We start from the raw sequence: 18,950 nt of genomic DNA on the forward strand, positions 1-18,950 counted from the left end.
TTAGAGTCATCAAAATGAGCTAAATATATTGGATTAATCTGTTTACCTCTTTAAACGGGCGGGCTTTACTTCTAAAATTAAGTCCGTTTAAGTTTCGGGCTAAATAGGCTAAGCCCGATTAACCCGAAAAAATGAAGGGTTAAACGGGCTAGCCTGTGGACTAAACGGGCTAGCCCGCGGACTAAACGAGCGATCAGTTTATTTTTTTCTTAAAAAATAGTACTTTTAGCCAATATTTTTTTCGATCTCAAAAATCTGACTCATCAACTAAAAAAAATACTGTTTGTTTAAGGTTTTTGATTCAAAAGTGATATTTTCTGTCAAAATATTTTTTTAAAAAAATAAAAGGATAAACAGGTCAATTTGTTTAACTTATCGGGTTGACCATAAACGATCCCAACTGAAAAATTATGACCTGTAAATAAAGCGGATTTAAAATGTACTGAGTCTAAATGGATCGAGCTAACCTGTTTGACATCCCTAAAAATAGTAGAGGTATAAGTGATAATGATGAGGATGAAGAATGTGATGGTAGTAATGGTTATAGATTTATAATCGGTTATATTGTTGAAAAGAACTTTGTGATGAATTTAAAACTACTTTAAACCCTCACAAAATACAAATAAAACTCCCTAAAAAAAATTATTTGTTACTATTTAACGAATTTTTTAACAAAAAAGTCATATTATCCCAAAATAAAAAAGATAAAAGTCGAAATGTCTTTTTTTTAGTTAGTGATCGTCTTGTTCTTCATGAAAATGAGCAAAAACTAAATTGAGTCTTTACTCATTAGTTTTTGCATCAATTTCTATATAAAATAAAAAAGAATAAAGTATATTTTTTCTTAAAATTTATTAAAAATATTTCTAAATTTTATTTTACTTCAAATTTATTCATGAAGTTTTCGATTTGCATTAAATATATCATTAACAGTTAAATTTTTAAAAAATTTAGGACCAATCTAACAATAATGCATGACAACTAAGTTTAGAAAGTTAAATTTTCGAAAATTTTTTGGACAAAATTAAAACAAAATAAAATTTATAGATATTTTTAAAATTTTTAACAAATTTTAAAGATAAAAAATATATTTTACTAAAAGAATGTAACAAAAAGAGTTTTATATATATGTTTTTTTTTGTTTTCTATTATATCTTTTAATTTGGCAAACCAAAGACTAATCCATCGTAAATTTAAACTTTATATAAGAGTTTGTCTTTGACTAATGGGTTGTTGCATACATAAGGCGTGATTCAAACCTCTAACACTTAATTAAGAGGACTAGTAAACTAACCATAAGATTAATCCAATTTGGTTTATTTTATATACATTTAATAGTGTATTATCACATCAATAATGCACCCGAATAATTTTGTTGCTGATAAAAATGTACTCAAATTTTATTATCGATAAAAATACTCTCAAATAATTTTAAAATACAATAAAAATATCCAAAAAGAATATTATTTTTTTGTAAGTGACAAGCGACGTTTGTATTTGGCAAATTGTTTATGTATTTAATCCAAAATTTTATGGAAATATTTACATAATTGTTAAAAAATACACACAAAAAAAGAGATAAAAATTTGATCTTTATATTTTTATTTTATTTTTTAAAAATTTTATTGATTGTTAATAAAAAATATCACAAAAAAAATATACTTAACAAAAAATTACCAACTTTTAAGAATAAAAATATCTCATTTTTCTAATTAAGCTTACCAAAAACCTGTATCAAAGTTTAATATCTAAAGCATTTTTTGAGAATACAAATTTAATGTTGGTCATTTTGTCGTATTTTAAAATTATTTGAGAGTATATTTTCAATAACAAAATTTGAGTGTATTTTATCAAGGACAAAATTATTTGAGTGCATGTCTTGTGGTTTACCCCATCAATAAAATAATAATTAATTTTTAAATTTATTAGATAAAAAAGTATCTAAACCCAAAAATCTAATAGAGTAATTGTACAAAACTTTTAACATTGTCCACACATAAAAATAAAAAATAAAAAACTTTAAAATAAAATACGAATCCGCGCAAAGAGACATATAATAGCCTTCATTTGAAATATAGAATCTGGAAAGTTTAGGGGACCAGCAGATTTATTAAAATTTGGCCAGGATTTAGCCAGTAAAAGAAAAATGGGTGATTTTTCACCATTAGATAAAATCTCATACCATTAAATATACTATTGATAGCTAATTGATGGCTACAATTCACAAAATCTGCTGTACTCCTAGCACTCACATATGATCTTTTTCCCCTAATAATGAACAAGGACTATTGCATATATAAACCAGACATTTTTGCCTCTTGGTTCACTTTGCCATTTCAAAGTTCAAACTATAAACTGTGATAGTTATGTCAAGCACAGATGGTTCAGGCGCAGGGATTTATGCCAGTATCATCGTTGGTAAGCTTTCTGGTCTCTATTATTATTGTTTTCATTATGTGTTGAGTCTCAACCCAACTATAAAAGTAATTAATTCGTTTCATCCTCACCATTGGTAATCATCTTTTTATGCAGTTGTGATAATGGTGAAGATAGCTATTGTAGTTTGTGTATGCCGAGAAAGGATGAAGAATAATAATAAAGACGGATCAGTTCGTCCAGCCATACCGTTCTTGACAATCACAATTGATAAGTTCTTGAATGATATTGAAAGGGAGAAGCCAATTAGATTCACCGATCAGCAGCTACGCATTGCGACCGATAACTACTCAAATTTGTTGGGATCAGGAGGTTTCGGCACAGTTTACAAAGGAATCTTCAGCAACGGCACAATTGTGGCTGTGAAGGTGTTGTATGGAAGTTCTGACAAAAGAATTCAAGAACAGTTTATGGCAGAAATGGGAACACTTGGTAGGATCCACCATTTCAATCTTGTTCGGCTGTACGGATTTTGTTTCGAAAGGAACTTGATAGCGTTGGTTTATGAGTACATGGGAAATGGATCTCTTGACAGGTATTTGTTTAGAGAAATCAAGACTTTGGAATTTGAAAAGCTTCATGAGATTGCGGTTGGAACAGCAAGAGGCATCGCTTATTTACATGAAGAGTGCCAACACAGAATAATCCATTATGATATAAAACCAGGGAATATTCTCTTGGACAAGAATTTCAATCCAAAAGTCGCGGATTTCGGTTTGGCCAAGCTTTGTAACAGGGATAATACTCATATATCCATGACTGGAGGCAGGGGAACTCCCGGTTACGCTGCACCAGAACTTTGGATGCCATTTCCTGTCACTCACAAGTGCGATGTTTACAGCTTTGGCATGTTGTTATTCGAAATCATAGGTAAGGTAGATAGGTTGACATGTATGGATCCAGGAGCAAAATTTGTCCAAAATTGTTTACTATATCATGCAAGTTTGATTTTGATATACTGATAGTATAAAATGTTTTGCATAATTACTCAATTACTCAATTATAAAATGTTTTGCATAATTACTCAATTATATCTATTCAGTTGGATTACCATTTTTGCTGATATGTCATGCGATTACTCAATTATAAAATGTTTTGCATAATTACTCAATTATATCTGTTCAGTTGGATTACCATTTTTGCTGATATGTCATGCGATTAGATAAACGTGTAAAACTATTTTATATATTATTACTAAAATTTTCTAAATTTATCACTATAGGCAGGAGAAGAAACGTAGACACGAATCTTTCAGAAAGTCAAGAATGGTTTCCAATCTGGGTTTGGAAGAAATACGATGGCGGAGAATTAGGAAATTCGAAAATAGTGGCGGAAATGGAGGAGAAACAAAAGGAAATGACAATGAGAATGGTCAGGGTGGCTCTATGGTGTGTCCAATATAGGCCAGAACTAAGGCCTAATATGAGTGTTGTGGTGAAAATGTTGGAAGGTTCAGATGAGATTCCAGAACCATTGAATCCATTTCAACACTTGATTGGAGGTACTTTTGTTGCTCATCCAGTGCAAGTTTCACAGGGCTATACTGAAAGCAGTAGCATCTATACTGGCTCTTCTATTATGGTAACTGACTCAAGCATTGTGTGTGCAACTCCTATTATGCACAAGTATGAGATTGAATTAGCCTCTAGCAGAGCTGATGACTCATGCAGGACACATTAATTCTTCACATATAAAGTTCTGTAATGTACCATTGATTAAGTTGTAAATTAAATTATGTAACCTTGTAATAATGACTCTATCAGCCGATTTATATTTTACCTGTTCCCTTTTTTTTCCCTTAAGTTAATGATGATCTCTTTTTCTTTTTGTTTTTCTCTGCTTGGAGTAAATTTAAACTTCATTCGATTAGTGAAGCAAAGTAACTAATTATGGGAGACAGAAAAGAAGGTATTACAAATCTATACTTAAGATCCATCGGTGCACAACTTATTTCACTTTTTTTATTGAATAATTTTTAGATTAGAAATTTTGATCTCTAATAATTTTTTATTATTCTAAAAATCTTCGAAAATTATTTTTATCAAAGAGATGGGCCATTTCGTGATTTTTAATATGTGTATTAAATAAGTAAATCTCTAACAAATTTTATTATAAAATAATTAAATTTTAAAAAATTGTCATTTTTTTGGTGACTTTAAAAAATTGTCATTGTAAAAGAATTAGTTCCAACTTCCAAGACCATAAAATCAATTTGTCTCAAAAAATTTTACATTAACAAAAATTTGTTAGAAATAAAATATTCGATTTAAAATTTTTTAAAGCACAATTTAAAAGTATACTCTACTACATTTTAGTAAAATCATTTTTTGGTCATTTCATTTTTTCTATTACAATAGAATGCATAACTTAATAGGAGAATATACATTAACCATCTATTCCAATCAACCGTGCTATCCTCAATTGTCCATCTCACACGTTCTATGAGTATAACATGTGACACATAGTGCGCTGTGTGTTCGGTTTGTCGTTAATCATGTCTTAACACACATTAAGATTGTCTCGAATAAATATAATTGGTGTTTGAGTAGTATTTGATTAATATTTTTATTTAAACATATTTTTTATAAAAACAACAATTTCTAACTTTTTCATCTTTTAGAATGATGTTGAAATAGTGATAATATGTTAATTACTTATTTTGATCTTTTATATTAAGATGCTAGTCTTTAACTTTCATTTTTTTTGTTATTTTTTATTTTAATATAATTTTAGATAATATTATTCAAATAATATTTATTTTTTTAAAATTACGTTTGACAAAAAAATAAAAAAGTTTGGAGAGCCAACTACAATATAAGCCAACTAAGTCAATCTTTTTTTATTTATGATTTTGAAATTCAAAAAATTAAAATAGTGGAAGTTGCTTTTTTTTTTTTTTGTAATGGAAATATTTTTTAATTAGTTGGTTGGAGTTGGTTTCACTTCTAGGTTTAGTTTGGTAAAATTTTTACTTTTTAAAAGTAACTTATAAAAACTAATTTTTAAAAGATGCCTTTTTTTAAGTTGTAGCATTTATATTTGGTAAATCAAATTAAAAATAGCTTTCAATAAACATAAGCAACAACAATTATGTTTGGTAAAATAGTTTTTAAAATTTAAAAATACTATAATAGACATAAATGCAAGCATTAAATTTAAAAATTAGTTAACATACGAGGTTATGTTAGACTTTCAAATTTTGAAAAACACAAACCAACTTTAAAAAACTCTATCTTAGGTGCTTTTAAAAGCACACCGATGTTTTAAAAACTGCAAGCACAAGCATATAGTCTTTTTTATTTATCAAACACAAAATGATGAGTTTAAACTTTTAAAAAACACAAGTACTTTTCGAAAAATTTTACCAAACAAAGCCTTAGTTAGTTTCTTATTAGAACCATTCATATTAACATTTATTTACAAACATTAATTCTCAGACACACAAATAATCAGATAATTGTCTTTTTTGAGATAAAATCAAAATCAATTATATTACGATTAAATCAATAATTTTTATGAATATGTCTAAAATGAGCACAACAATTATGTGTTTGTTGGATATGCCACATTTATATAAATTATTAGATTTTATTATATGAAAATCAAAGACTAATATAAAAGAAGAGTATTGATATACTCTAATAAATACAGAATATTATAGTACATAAATAAATGCTTTAAATGACATATAATACTTTAATACATAATACTTTAAATAACAACAAAATATTTTATTTTTAAATAATTAAATATAAAACATATAAATACACAAAATATGAGTATTCTTTATTTATTAAGATTAATTATTATGCAAGAAATTTTTATAATATTAAAAAATTGTATTAAAATAATATTTTAAATTGTAACATAAAAATATAAAATAATTAAAATTTAATTTTATATTACTTAACAAATAATTAGATTATTATATTTAAAATTTATTAACGAACTAATTTTGTTAAAAATATTATTATATAATACAATTTTTCATCAAAATATTTTATAAATATAATTTATTTAAAATATTATATATAATACATGAAAATATTAACTTTTTTATTTTTTAGAAAAATAAAATAAATAATATAATTCTAAATACATGTTTATCATATTATATATTTACTTATATTAGTAAGACCTAATCTAATCAAACTTACGCAATTAAAAATATTAAAACTGAATACAAAGTTAGGCTATTACAAAAATATAATCACATAAATACATTATTTCCTTTTATACCTTTTACAAAATAATATATATACTATATACTATCTGAATTAAAATACAAATCTGTTATTATATGTAATTACACACACACATATATATATATATATATATTCTAAAAAAATTAGAAAAAATAAATTATATTATTTATTTAATTTTTCCAAAAATATTTGAAAAAACAAAAAAAATTAATATTTTTATGTATTATATATAATTTTTTAAATAAATTTATTTTTATAATATTTTGATAAACAATTATATTATATAATAATGTAGTTAATAAAGTAATTATTTAATAAATTTTAAATATAATAATTTGATTATTTGTCAACTAATATAAAATAAATTTTAATTATTTCATATTTTTATGTTGTAGTTTAAAATATCATTTTTTAATATTATAAAAATTGTCTTACATAATAATTAATCCTAATAAATATAAAATACTTATATTTTTATTTATCTATTTTATATTTTTTAGAATAAAAAACTTCTACTTTTTAATATTTATATATATATACTATCTATTAATTTTTTATATATTAAATAATTATAATAATATAATAACATTGAAATCAAATAACATATTAAATTTGTTACATTAAAACTAAAAATTATATATTTTATTCTTGAATTTAACAAAATATATATTTTTAATAAATCATATATGATGAAAACTATTTTGTGAAAGAAATTTGTACACCAATTTTTTTAGAAATAATAAAAATAAAAAAATGATCTTATTATAAATATATAATTATAAATATTATATATATAAAACTATAAATGTTAAATTTAAAAAATAATTTTAAATTATTATCTATTTAATATTACCACAAAATAAATATGAATAAAAAAGATTAGAAGAGAGAGTCATAAGGTGGCATATATATTAGAGAGTCTAAAAAATAAAAAATATATATACCAATTTTATATCAGTCACTATTACATACATATATGGACTAAATCCCCATAGTGGTCCCCCAGATTCAACCCGTGCACCAATTTTGCTCCTGAGATTCCAATTGCACTGTTTATGTCCCCCAGATTCCGATTTGAGCACCATAATGGTCCTTCGAAGATTTTCCGGCGTGACTCAGCGACGGCGTTGCTTATGTGGCACAGCCACTGCCACGTTGGAGAGTCAGAACGACATCGTTTCATGGGGCAAAACGAATGAAAGCCCACACGTCACCGTTTTGATCACAGTGAGAGTAGTAGTAACTTGGGCAAAGGGTTTGGTATTCGTTACGTCTTCTCCTCCATATTTTCTCACCTCTCTCAACGCTTGGTCTCCTCCTCCATAAGCAGTAGCGACAGGCAAGGGCACTGCTGCCTGGTTTCTTAACATTGCTGTACTGAACTTGGGGGAAGGTTCGTGGTTCACCATTGAAGCATCGACTGAAGAACCGTTTAAGCTAGCTTCAAGGTACAAATTTTATTATATTTTTTTGAATTTTTTGGATCATGTTTCATTCCTGATATGGCCGATTGTTAAAGTTACTTGAACATGATGCATGTAGTTTGTGTTAGAATCCACTGCCTGTTAGGGTTTTAGTGTTTTCCTTCTTCAAACCAGTAATGTATGCTCTGTTTCTTGTGAAAAGAACAGGGGTTAATCTCTGGTGGTGTGTAATATCTAAGTTATTTGTTGTTTATGTGTTGCATGCGTGGTGAATTTTAAGTATTTCCTCTGTTATGTTGCAGATGAACGCCGAATTGTTAGACATAATGTTTCATCATGGGGGAAATTTTGAGAGGGGGAAGGATGGGAGATGGACATACACACCTGACAATAGGCATTGTTTGGGAGATCTGGATGTGGACAGGTTGGATGTATTCTACCTGAGAAATTACTTCAAAGAGCTAGGCTATGAGACCATGAAGGAGGTTTGGTGGCAGGTCCCTGGGATGAGTCTGGAAGTAGGTTTGAGGCGTTTAGACTCTGATAATGAGTTGAGAGAGCTGTGTAATCATGGTGGAAAGAACAATGGGGTAGTGGATGTCTACATTGAACATGGCATTTCAGAACCTGAAATAGTACAAGGAGAGGATGTTGTTGTGCATGTTGATGACGAGGTGAGGGATCTTGGAGAGCAAGCCAAGTCAAATTCCAGGATGGTGAAAGACCCACCTGTCAAACCTACCACCGAGAAGGACCCTCCTAGGAGTTTAAGCATGGTAACATACAAGCCCCAAGCTAAAGAGGCGTTACTGAAGAAGAGCAATGTGAATTCTAACATGGAGTCCCAGCCTAAGCCTAAATCAAAGTGTAAGCCTAAGACAGTTCCCAAACCCAAACCCATGCCCAGACAGAACAATGTAACTAGGACTAGGAGATATTGTCTAAGGTCTGTAGGGAAAGGGATTTCAAAAGCAAAGGAAAATGCTAGTGATCATGTTCTTTTATCCTCTGACTCAGACTCTCATGACAGCTACGAGAGTGCTGAGGACGAGGCCTATAAGCCACAAGAGCCGGATGATAGCTCAGATGAATCAGACATTGGATATACTGTTCCTTCACAGAAGAAGAAAGTCAAGAAACCCAATGCAAGGAAGAAGGTCCAGGCTGAGAGTGGAAAGGAAAAAGGGAAGGCCAAGGTCTGTGTTGATGATGATGGATTTGTGGAAGACGTTTCTGATGAAGATGTGGACATTGGATTTGTGGGGGGAGGTATAAAGGGGGATAACCATGATGCTTTTGATCCAGGGTCAGAATCGGATGGTGGCAATTCGTGGCACTCTTTGGAGATGAAAACACCACCTAATTCAGAGGATGAGCTGGTTGGAGAAGAAAGTTCAGAGGAGGTATTTCCGGTGTTTAGACAGGGTGCTAGGTTTGGGGAACTACATTTAGAAGTCGGGATGAAGTTCAATACTAAGTGGGAGTTCAAGGAGGCAGTAAGGGAGTTCACTATACAAGAAGGGAGACGGATGAGGTTTAGGAAGAACGATGGTAAAAGGGTGAGGGCAGTATGTAAGGTGAAGGATTGCAAGTGGGTTGTATACGCATCAAGGGACCACGAAGACAGTTGCTGGCAAGTTAAGACTTTCTTCAATGACCACACTTGTCCACGAGAGGATAAAAACAGGGTAGCAAATAGAAATTGGGTTGCAGGTAAGTTGGTAAAAAAACTAAGAAAATATCCCAATTTCAGGAACTGTGAGGCTACAACATATTTCAAGATGAAATATGACTTGTCGCTCAATAGGAACTCTATATCACGGGCACTGTGTGATGCTAGAAATATAGTCTATGGGGATGCCAAGGAGTAATATGCTATGCTTAGGGACTATGGTGAAACACTATTGAAAACAAACCCAGGATCAACTGTTCAGATATGCACAAAGCCACAGCCTAGTGGTGAGGTCATATTTGAGAGGATGTATGTCTGCTTGAGTGGCTACAAGTCAGGTTTCAAGGCTGGCTGTCGTCCGTTAATTGGACTTGATGGGGCTTTTCTAAAAACTATTTTCGGGGGGCAAATTCTATCGGCTGTTGGACAAGATGCTAATCATCATGTCTATGTCATTGTCTGGGCAGTTGTGGAAGTGGAGAACTTTGAGAATTGGAAGTGGTTTCTAGAGTTGCTACATGAGGATCTTGGAGACTACAAGACCCATGGGTGGAACTTCATCTCTGATATGCAAAAGGTAATTTCTTACTGAAACCTTAATCCTTACTCTCACATAAGTTTAAATGTGTAAAACTGTGTGGTATATAATGTGGTGTGCTGTTAGTATACTGCCATATTGTGATGATACCTAAGAAATAATTGTTTGATACTTTATGGTATATACTGTGGTGTGGTGTTAGTGTCTGCTGCTATACTGTGAATACTGCTCTGATCTAATTGTTTGATTACGTACTATACCATGATGGTGTGCTGTTAGGTACTATTATGGTGATCGATTTTCAAAGTTAGGGACTATTATGGTGAAGGATTGGCAAAGTTAGGGACTATTATGGTTATCGTTATGCAAAGTTAGGGACTATTATGGTGATCGATTTTCAAAGTTAGGGACTATTATGGTAACATAATGCTTGATATCTTCAGGGATTACTGCCTGCTATGAAAGCTGTGATGCCTAATGTGGGACACCGATTCTGTGTATGGCACTTGTGGCGAAATTTCAATAAGCAGTGGAAGGACTTGGAGCTTAGGGGACTGTTATGGGAGTGTGCTAGAGCTACAACATTTCAAGAGTTTAAGGTACATAAAGCCACTTTTTTTGAAACTGGAGTTAGCTAACATGGACTTCTTTCCCAACTATTAACTGTTGAATTTCAGGAATACATGGATAGGATAAAGCGGCTGAACGAGGACGCATGGAAGTATCTTGACAAGTGGCCAAGGGAGGCATGGACGAGGTCACAGTTCAGGCACAACCCGAAATTGGACTCGATTTGCAACAACGCCTGTGAGGTTTTCAATTCAAAGATCAAAGAAGCAAGGGGCAAGCCTATACTTACTCTTCTAGAAGAGGTGAGAATGTTTGTCATGCGGACTATGGCTAAGAACAAGGTTAAGTTGGACAATCACCTGGGGCTGTTACCACCCGTAATCAAAAGTAGGTTAGAAAAGGTGAGGAAAGAGTCCAGACATTGGCATGCTATATGGTCTGGAGATACTGGATATGAGAAGTTTGAGGTCCATGGGCGTCCAACAAACCATGTGGTAGACCTGGGGAAAAGATTATGTACCTGCCAGTTCTGGATGTTAACAGGTTATTCTCTCCCATCCACTTACCTTTGCTCATTTAATTTTACACTAGTGTTATAAATAATTTTTGATTTAACCTAAGCTGGAAGTAAACTGGACTTGTAGGGATTCCATGCGTTCATGCTTGTGCAGCACTGGCCAGAGTCAACAAGCACCCAGAGGATTTCTGCCATAAGTTGATAACCATTGAGTCTTACAAGGAAACATACAAGTATCACATCAATCCTATACCTGGCCAAGCCTTCTGGGAACAAAGTCAGTTTAACAAGCCATTGGCACCACCAATCAAGAGGAAGCCAGGGAATCTTCAAACAAAGAGGAGGAAGGACTCAGATGAAGTCTCAAGTTCTAGCAAGAAATCTAAGCCAGTAACAGCCTTGAAAAGACAGCTTCGGCCTTTCACATGTAAGTACTGCTTGCAAAAGGGTCACACCAAGAGAGGATGTGAAAAGAAAAGAGAAGCTGATGCTGCTCAAGCTGCAGCTGATGCTGCGGCTGCTGCAAAGGCAGCAGAGGCTGCTAAAGACCCTAAAAATGCTAGTGCACAAGCAACTGCAACTGCCCAGGCCACCACAACTGACACTGCAACTGCCTCTGCATCTGCCAGTGCCACTGCAACTGCTACTCCAAATGCAACTACTACTGCTACAGCTACGGCTAATGCTAATATTACCATCAATTCTGCTCCTATTGGTCAAGCATCAGAAATTGATCTGTCACAGCCAATTTGTTCTGAACCAGAAGACTCTCAAAAGGTACAATTTTAATTCTATAATAAGCCTTTGTAATTAATGGAGTAAAAACTCTGAAAAAGGTTTACTGAGTGACAATGTTTGGTATTTATTTCTGGTTTGAAATTTGTGTAGTTCACTGAAGTAACCGGGGAACCAGCCACAAGACCTGCCAAATTGCCTACTAGAAGAAGGTCACCTCTAACAACCCCTTCTACAGCACTGGACCCAATGAAGGGTGCGAGTTCTGCCACTGCTTCACGATTCACAAATTTTCTGAAGTTTGTGCCGACTCCTGGATTTAAGCACCCCCGAAAGAAGTGAACTTTCATATTAGGACATTAGGACATTTTGCTTGTCAAGTGTTAGTTTTTTGTTAAAAGATACAGTGACTGCGCTCACTATAAACAATGGTTCATTTTGTTGATTACTAATCAAGTATGTCATGCTACTTGTTCAATTACTTATGGTTGTAATGTGTTAAAACTATGAATGATTTGCCATATTTTGGTATTGATCAATTAATACTGTCCATGGTTTGGATCAATCTTGCTGTTACTTATTTACAAGTTCTTTTACTTCATCCAACAGGATATTATATTATATCAAAGTAAGATGATTTACACAAACCTTGTTATGTTACCACATAACAGTTTCATTCATTAATTTGGGAACTGCATTACATTGACATGTTCTCAACCCTTTAATAGCACCAATCCTACAAAAACAACAATTACTAAGAACCCAAATCCAAGAACATGAGTTATGAATTTCAGATTCCTAATGTCTGCCTCCATCTTGCCCATCCGCCATTCAAAGTTCATCTTCCTGTCACCATCATCATCTCCTGCAACAGCTCCTTCAGACAACTCCTCTTGCACAGAATCAGCCCAGACGAATAACCCACACCATGTTTTCCCACTTGTCTGCAACCAACCAAAATAATCAACCGAAAAAAAATTTTCAATCTGCTACAAATTATTAAACTTTACTCACATTATAGTTGGGGCAACCAAAGAAGGGCTTGTTAGGATGCGACTCCGTCCCAGACCACCTTAGCACCGGGCGACAACCACAGCCGCACCAGTCCGGAACCCGTCCATGCCTGCTTCGCGTCGTGCTTCTTCTCCAGTTCTCCGTCGACGATGACCGATTGGAACTTCCTGCAACATGGCTCCCACTTCCTCTCATGGTGGATAGCTATCGGTGTACAGAAGAGATGCAGAAGAAGACGTTGAGGGAGAGAACCTCAATGGGAAGACCAACGAGATTTTAGGGTTTAAAAATGAGGACAGGGACTACATTAGGAAATTTTATCACTCATTCCACGTCATATGTACACTACGGCGTCCAACGTGGCAGTGGCTGTGCCACATAAGTAACGCCGTCGCTGAGTCACGCCGGAAAATCTTCGAAGGACCATTAAGGTGCTCGAATCGGAATCTGGAGGACATAAACAGTGCAATTGGAATCTCAGGGGCAAAATTGATGCACGGACTGAATCTGGGGGACCAAAATGGGGATTTAGTCTACATATATGATATATATACATAGTTGATACATATTATTTATTCAATTTTTTTAAAATAAAAAAATAACATTTTAGGTATTATATATAATATTTTAAATAAACTATATTTTAACAAATATTTGATAAAAAAATTATATATTTTTTTTACCAAAGATAGGAAACTCGAACCCGCAACCTCTTAATTGAGTATGGGGAGCCTATGCCAGTTGAGCTATTACTCATTGGCACAAAAGTAATTAGTTAATAAGTATTGAATATAATAATTTAATTATTTATCAAATAATATAAAATAAAATTTAATTATTTTTTATTTTTATGTTGCAGTTTAAAATATCATTTTAATATAACTTTTTAATATTATAGAATTTTTTTTACATAATAATTAATTTTAATGAATAAAAATATTTATATTTTTTGTATTTATATGTTTTATCTTTTTAATTATGTAAGTTTGATTAGTTTAGGTCTTAGTAATATAAATAAATATATAATGTGATAGGCATGTATTTAAGATTATATTATTTATATTATTTATTCCGTTTTTTTTTTTAAATTGAAAAAATAAAAAGTTAATATTTTTATGTATTATATATAATGTTTTAAATAAATTAATTTTAAAAATATTTTAATAAAAAATTATATTATATAATAATATCTTTAACAAAAGTAGTTAGTTAATAAATTTTGAATATAATAATTTAATTAATTATTTATCAAGTAATATAAAATAAAATTTAAATTATTTTATATTTTTATGTTACAGTTTAAAATATCATTTTAATATAATTTTTTAATATTATAAATTTTTTATATAATAATTAATCTTAATGAATAAAAAATACTCATATATTTTATATTTATATATTTTATATTTAATTATTTAAAAATAAAAAATTTTGTTGTCATTTAAAGTATTGTGTATTAAAGTATTGTCATTTAAAATATTTATTTATATACTAGGATATTTTGTATTTATTAAAGTCTATTAATACTCTTCTTTTATATTAACCTTTGATTCTCATATAATAAAATCTAACGGTTTATATAAATATGGCACATTTAATAAGCACATAATTATTGTGCTCATTTTAGACATATCCTATTTTTAGTTATCATATACATAGTAATTAAACTTAGAGTAATGTTATATGTACACCAAAATCAGCCATCAAACTCAGTCATGAGTATAAAATACATATTGAAAATAAATTAAACCACACATTATTTATACATAAATACATTAATGGCTGATTTTAGTGGCTGATTTTGGTATACAAATAATATTTTTATCAAATTTATATATAACTGATTTTTGTTTTTATATTTAACTGTGATATAGTCTTATATTTATTATTTGGAAAAGAAAAAATAAAAAATGCTAGAAATAAAATTAAATAAAGGATCGGAGGAAAAAACTAACGCAAGAAATTTACACTAATTTAAAATAGTTGATTATAAAATAGTTAATAGTTAAAAAATATTAAATTATAATTTAATTAAATTATTTAATTATTTTTAAATATCAATTTTTAAAATAACTGCACGTAAATTTTTAGTTTATTTATATTCACGATTCAACTCCTCTAATTTTCTGGCGTACAATATTTACAGCCATTTATGAATGAGAAGCATTATCTTGTGCCTAGACTATATACGTTGATACCATTTTCATTATTCCATACTAGCGGCTCAACAGGCACTAACGTGCCTGTTCAGCCGCTTTTTTATTGTTTTTAAGAAATTAATATTATTTTTTGTTAATATATTATTCATTTTTAAAATTTATTAGATAAGTATTTTTTATTTTAATGTTGATGTGATTTTATTTATATTATATTTTATTAAAATTAAAATTATTATAAAGTAAAATATCATTCAAAAAATAATGACAATAACATTATTCTGATTCAAAAAAGTATATATAAATCAAAATATATGTTAGTTATTTACAAAAAATAATTTTTACTTAAATATCATGGATATTTATGTTTGTCTTCATCTTTTTTAAGTAGTAGGCCAAAATATAAATCTAAATACGAAGAGTTCTTTATTTTTTTATAAATAGTGAAAAAATAAAATAAATAACAATGCTTATTTTTTTCGTTTTAAATATCAAAATATAAGAATAATTAATAAATAAAATAGGAGATTATAAAAATTGTGTATCTGAAAAAAATCCTTCGTAATTCATCATACATCTTCTTATCAATAACTTCTTTATATTCAAAGCACTCTCTATCTTCATGCATAATTTCAATTGTTAAAAATATTTTATTTTTTTAATTTTATATTTAATTTTTTAATTATCTTTAATTTTATTATTTTTTTTAAAATTATTAATTTATATTTTTATTATATCCCTTACTATATCAAACATTATTCTTTCTCTTGCTATTATTTTCTATACACATACCTGTATGTCATTGTCTCATCGCCGTTATTATTATTATATTACCTTGTTCTCTTTTCTCGTTTTTTCTTTTTCCTTCCATATTCTATTCACCCGACCGTCCGTAATTAATTATCACCAAGTATTATTATTGCAAATGTTAATTTTGCCTATCACTTTGATTTATAACCATCTATTCCGTTAACTTTTATGAGTTATTGAAGTTTCGCTAAAAAAGTAAGACATAAAGCATTTAATTTTATATTTAATTTTTAAAATTTTTTTAATTTTTTAAATATTTTATTTTTCTTTTTTAATTTTATATTTAATTTTTTAAATATTTTTAATTTCATTATTTTTCTAAATTATTAACTTATAATTTTTATTATTTCCCCTTACTATATCAAACACTATTCTTTCTCTTATTATTATTCTCTATACACATATCTATCATTGTCTAATCGTTGTTATTATATTATTTTGTTCTTTCTCATTTTTTTCTTCTCCTTCCACCATCTCTTCACTCCACCGTAATTAATTATCACTATTTATATGTTACATCTTTTATATGTTAATCAAATAACCAGTGTCATATGCCAAACAAATGATATTATAGAAGTCAAAATAAATTATATTTTTATAATATAATTCATTTATTTTAGTTTAATTTAAAAATAAATATTCATGTACTCAAATTTTAAATATAATACTTTGTATAATTAATAATTTAAAAATTAAAAAATAATATTATCACATATGAAGTAATTTAAAAATCCTTAAATTTAACAAAATATTAGACTTTTTAGTTACTTATTATTATTATTCTTATATTATATCTTTACTTCTTATATTTAGACTTCTTATAAATATTCCACCTAAATTATATTTTTAACTTCTTATATAATAATCAGACTTAATAAATTACCAAAATTTAAATCTATTTTCTTGAACTACTTCTGAATCATATAATTGGAATCGTTTAAACGGGAGATCTTTTAGACTCTAAAATTTTCAAAATAAAAAAATATAATAAAATAAATTAAAAAACCTAATAAAATAAAATAGTTTAAAAAATAGAATATATATAAGAAAAAATAATAAATTAAAACTTACATGGTCCATGACATAGAAAAATAAAGAGAAGAAAATAATCATTAAGATTAAAACAATAAAAAAAGTATAACACAGTTCTTATCTTACCACATTTAAATATTATATGTCTATCTAATAATCAATAAAAAATAATATATATTATTTAATGTAAAATAGATTAAATATAAAAAAGAAATTAACAAAATTAATTAATAAATTTCTTATATTAGGTCGTCATATTATTTGAAAAATTAATTAACAAAGTTCTTATATTACTACATTTATTGTGTTATATGTCAAACTAATAATCAATAAAAAAAATATTATCCAATATAAAATAGATTACAAATAAAAAAAAGAAATTAACAAAATATGCGTGAGAATTTTTTATTCTACTATTGATAGGTGTAGGTTTTTTTGTATCTTTTATATGTTAAGCATGTGACAAATAAATAATATTAAATTAATTAATTTTTTGCAATATAATTTAGAAATTAATAAATGTCAAATCAAGTACTCTGTATAATTAAATATCAAATTCAATACTCGCGTCTTATATAATATATGCCACTCAAATAAATTGGCCAATATTCAAAATAAATAATATTATAGTAGATAAAATTAATAATTTAATTTAGTTTTAAAGTAAATATTTATGTACTCAAATATCAAATATAAATAATACTTTACATAATCAATATTTTAAAAAATAAAAAAATATTACAAAGCAATTAAAAAAAATAAGTTAACCAAATATTTATGAGACTTTTCTTCATTCATTCGTTAATAGGTAAAGATATATCAAAAAATAAAAATACATATCAAATTGATAAGATAAAAAAATTATTTTTTTTTTACATTAAATTGATTAAAAAAATGAGACATAGTACTATTTTTATATGTAAAAAGTTTAGAATAAATTAAAAAGACAGAGGAATTACTGAAAATATAGATTAGATAAGTAAATTAAAGAGAACAAAAAATATAAGTGGATGTTACGTGAAAGCAATAACCGCTGCAAAATCGTCCAAAGATGATGGAGGCTAGGGTATTGAAGAAAGGAGAAGAATGAACAGCAAGAAAAATACAGAAAAGTAGAAACTAAATTAACATAGAATTAAACAATAAAATATGAAGATAGTGAAGAATGTGAAAATATTTATATTCATTCTCGTCCATTTTTTTTATTTATTAGCAATTCCGTCTGCATTTTTTGAAAGTGAAAGAGTAATTTAATTTAACTGAGGGTTAAGTATGACTGATGGTGGAACAGTTTTTTATTTAAAGGGAGTTAGTTTTTAAATTGAGTACGTCAGTTTTTTTCGGTTTTAAAATATGTCGTGGGTTGATAGTGAATCAGTTTGATACTTTATTGTGGGTAAATTCTTTATTTGATAAAAAAAATAAAAAATATGGAGGACGTAGTAACAATTTATTATATTAAATTCATTGTTTAACAAAAAATAAATAGAGATAAAATAGGAAGAAAAAATTGGATACCAAATTTTTCTTATTCCCGTTTTACATTTGTATAGTTCATTATACATTAGTACGGTCCAATATGTAAGATAAATGATACTGTGATAGACAAAATTAATAATTTTATTTTATTTTAGAAAAAATATTTATGTACTATAATCAATAATTTAAAAAATTAAATAAATATTATTGCAAAGTAATCTAAAAAGTTAACAAAATATTTATAAAATTTCTTCATTTCATAGATAAAGACATATAAACAAAAATAAGAACACATATTAGATAAAAAAATATTTTTTTTTTACATCAAATTAATAAGATAAAAAAAATAATTCTTTTACATC

The 18,950-nt window shown here is 28.5% G+C and overlaps 2 protein-coding genes and 1 pseudogene across 2 annotated transcripts; 2 read left to right on the forward strand and 1 right to left on the reverse strand.

Annotated features, from left to right (window-relative positions):
- The first annotated feature begins 2,248 nt into the window (after window positions 1–2,248).
- On the forward strand, window positions 2,249–4,238 carry LOC107637715 (rust resistance kinase Lr10-like). The gene is made up of 3 exons (XM_016341074.3): window positions 2,249–2,418; window positions 2,533–3,306; window positions 3,659–4,238. The coding sequence occupies exons 1-3, from the start codon at window positions 2,367–2,369 to the stop codon at window positions 4,114–4,116; spliced, it is 1,284 nt and encodes a 427-aa protein (XP_016196560.1). The 5' UTR covers window positions 2,249–2,366; the 3' UTR covers window positions 4,117–4,238.
- Window positions 4,239–7,875: 3,637 nt separating this feature from the next.
- LOC148566963 (uncharacterized) lies at window positions 7,876–12,439 on the forward strand (annotated as a pseudogene).
- A 371-nt stretch (window positions 12,440–12,810) lies between these two features.
- Window positions 12,811–13,306, reverse strand: LOC148566964 (uncharacterized). Its single transcript, XM_088483724.1, has 2 exons — window positions 13,112–13,306; window positions 12,811–13,041 (listed from the first exon to the last, which is right to left on the reverse strand). The coding sequence occupies exons 1-2, from the start codon at window positions 13,304–13,306 to the stop codon at window positions 12,811–12,813; spliced, it is 426 nt and encodes a 141-aa protein (XP_088339850.1).
- Window positions 13,307–18,950: the final 5,644 nt, after the last annotated feature.

The sequence above is a fragment of the Arachis ipaensis genome, chromosome B4, assembly GCF_059453495.1.
Source record: "Arachis ipaensis isolate K30076 ecotype BB chromosome B4, ASM5945349v1, whole genome shotgun sequence".
Classification (NCBI taxonomy): Eukaryota; Viridiplantae; Streptophyta; class Magnoliopsida; order Fabales; family Fabaceae; genus Arachis; species Arachis ipaensis.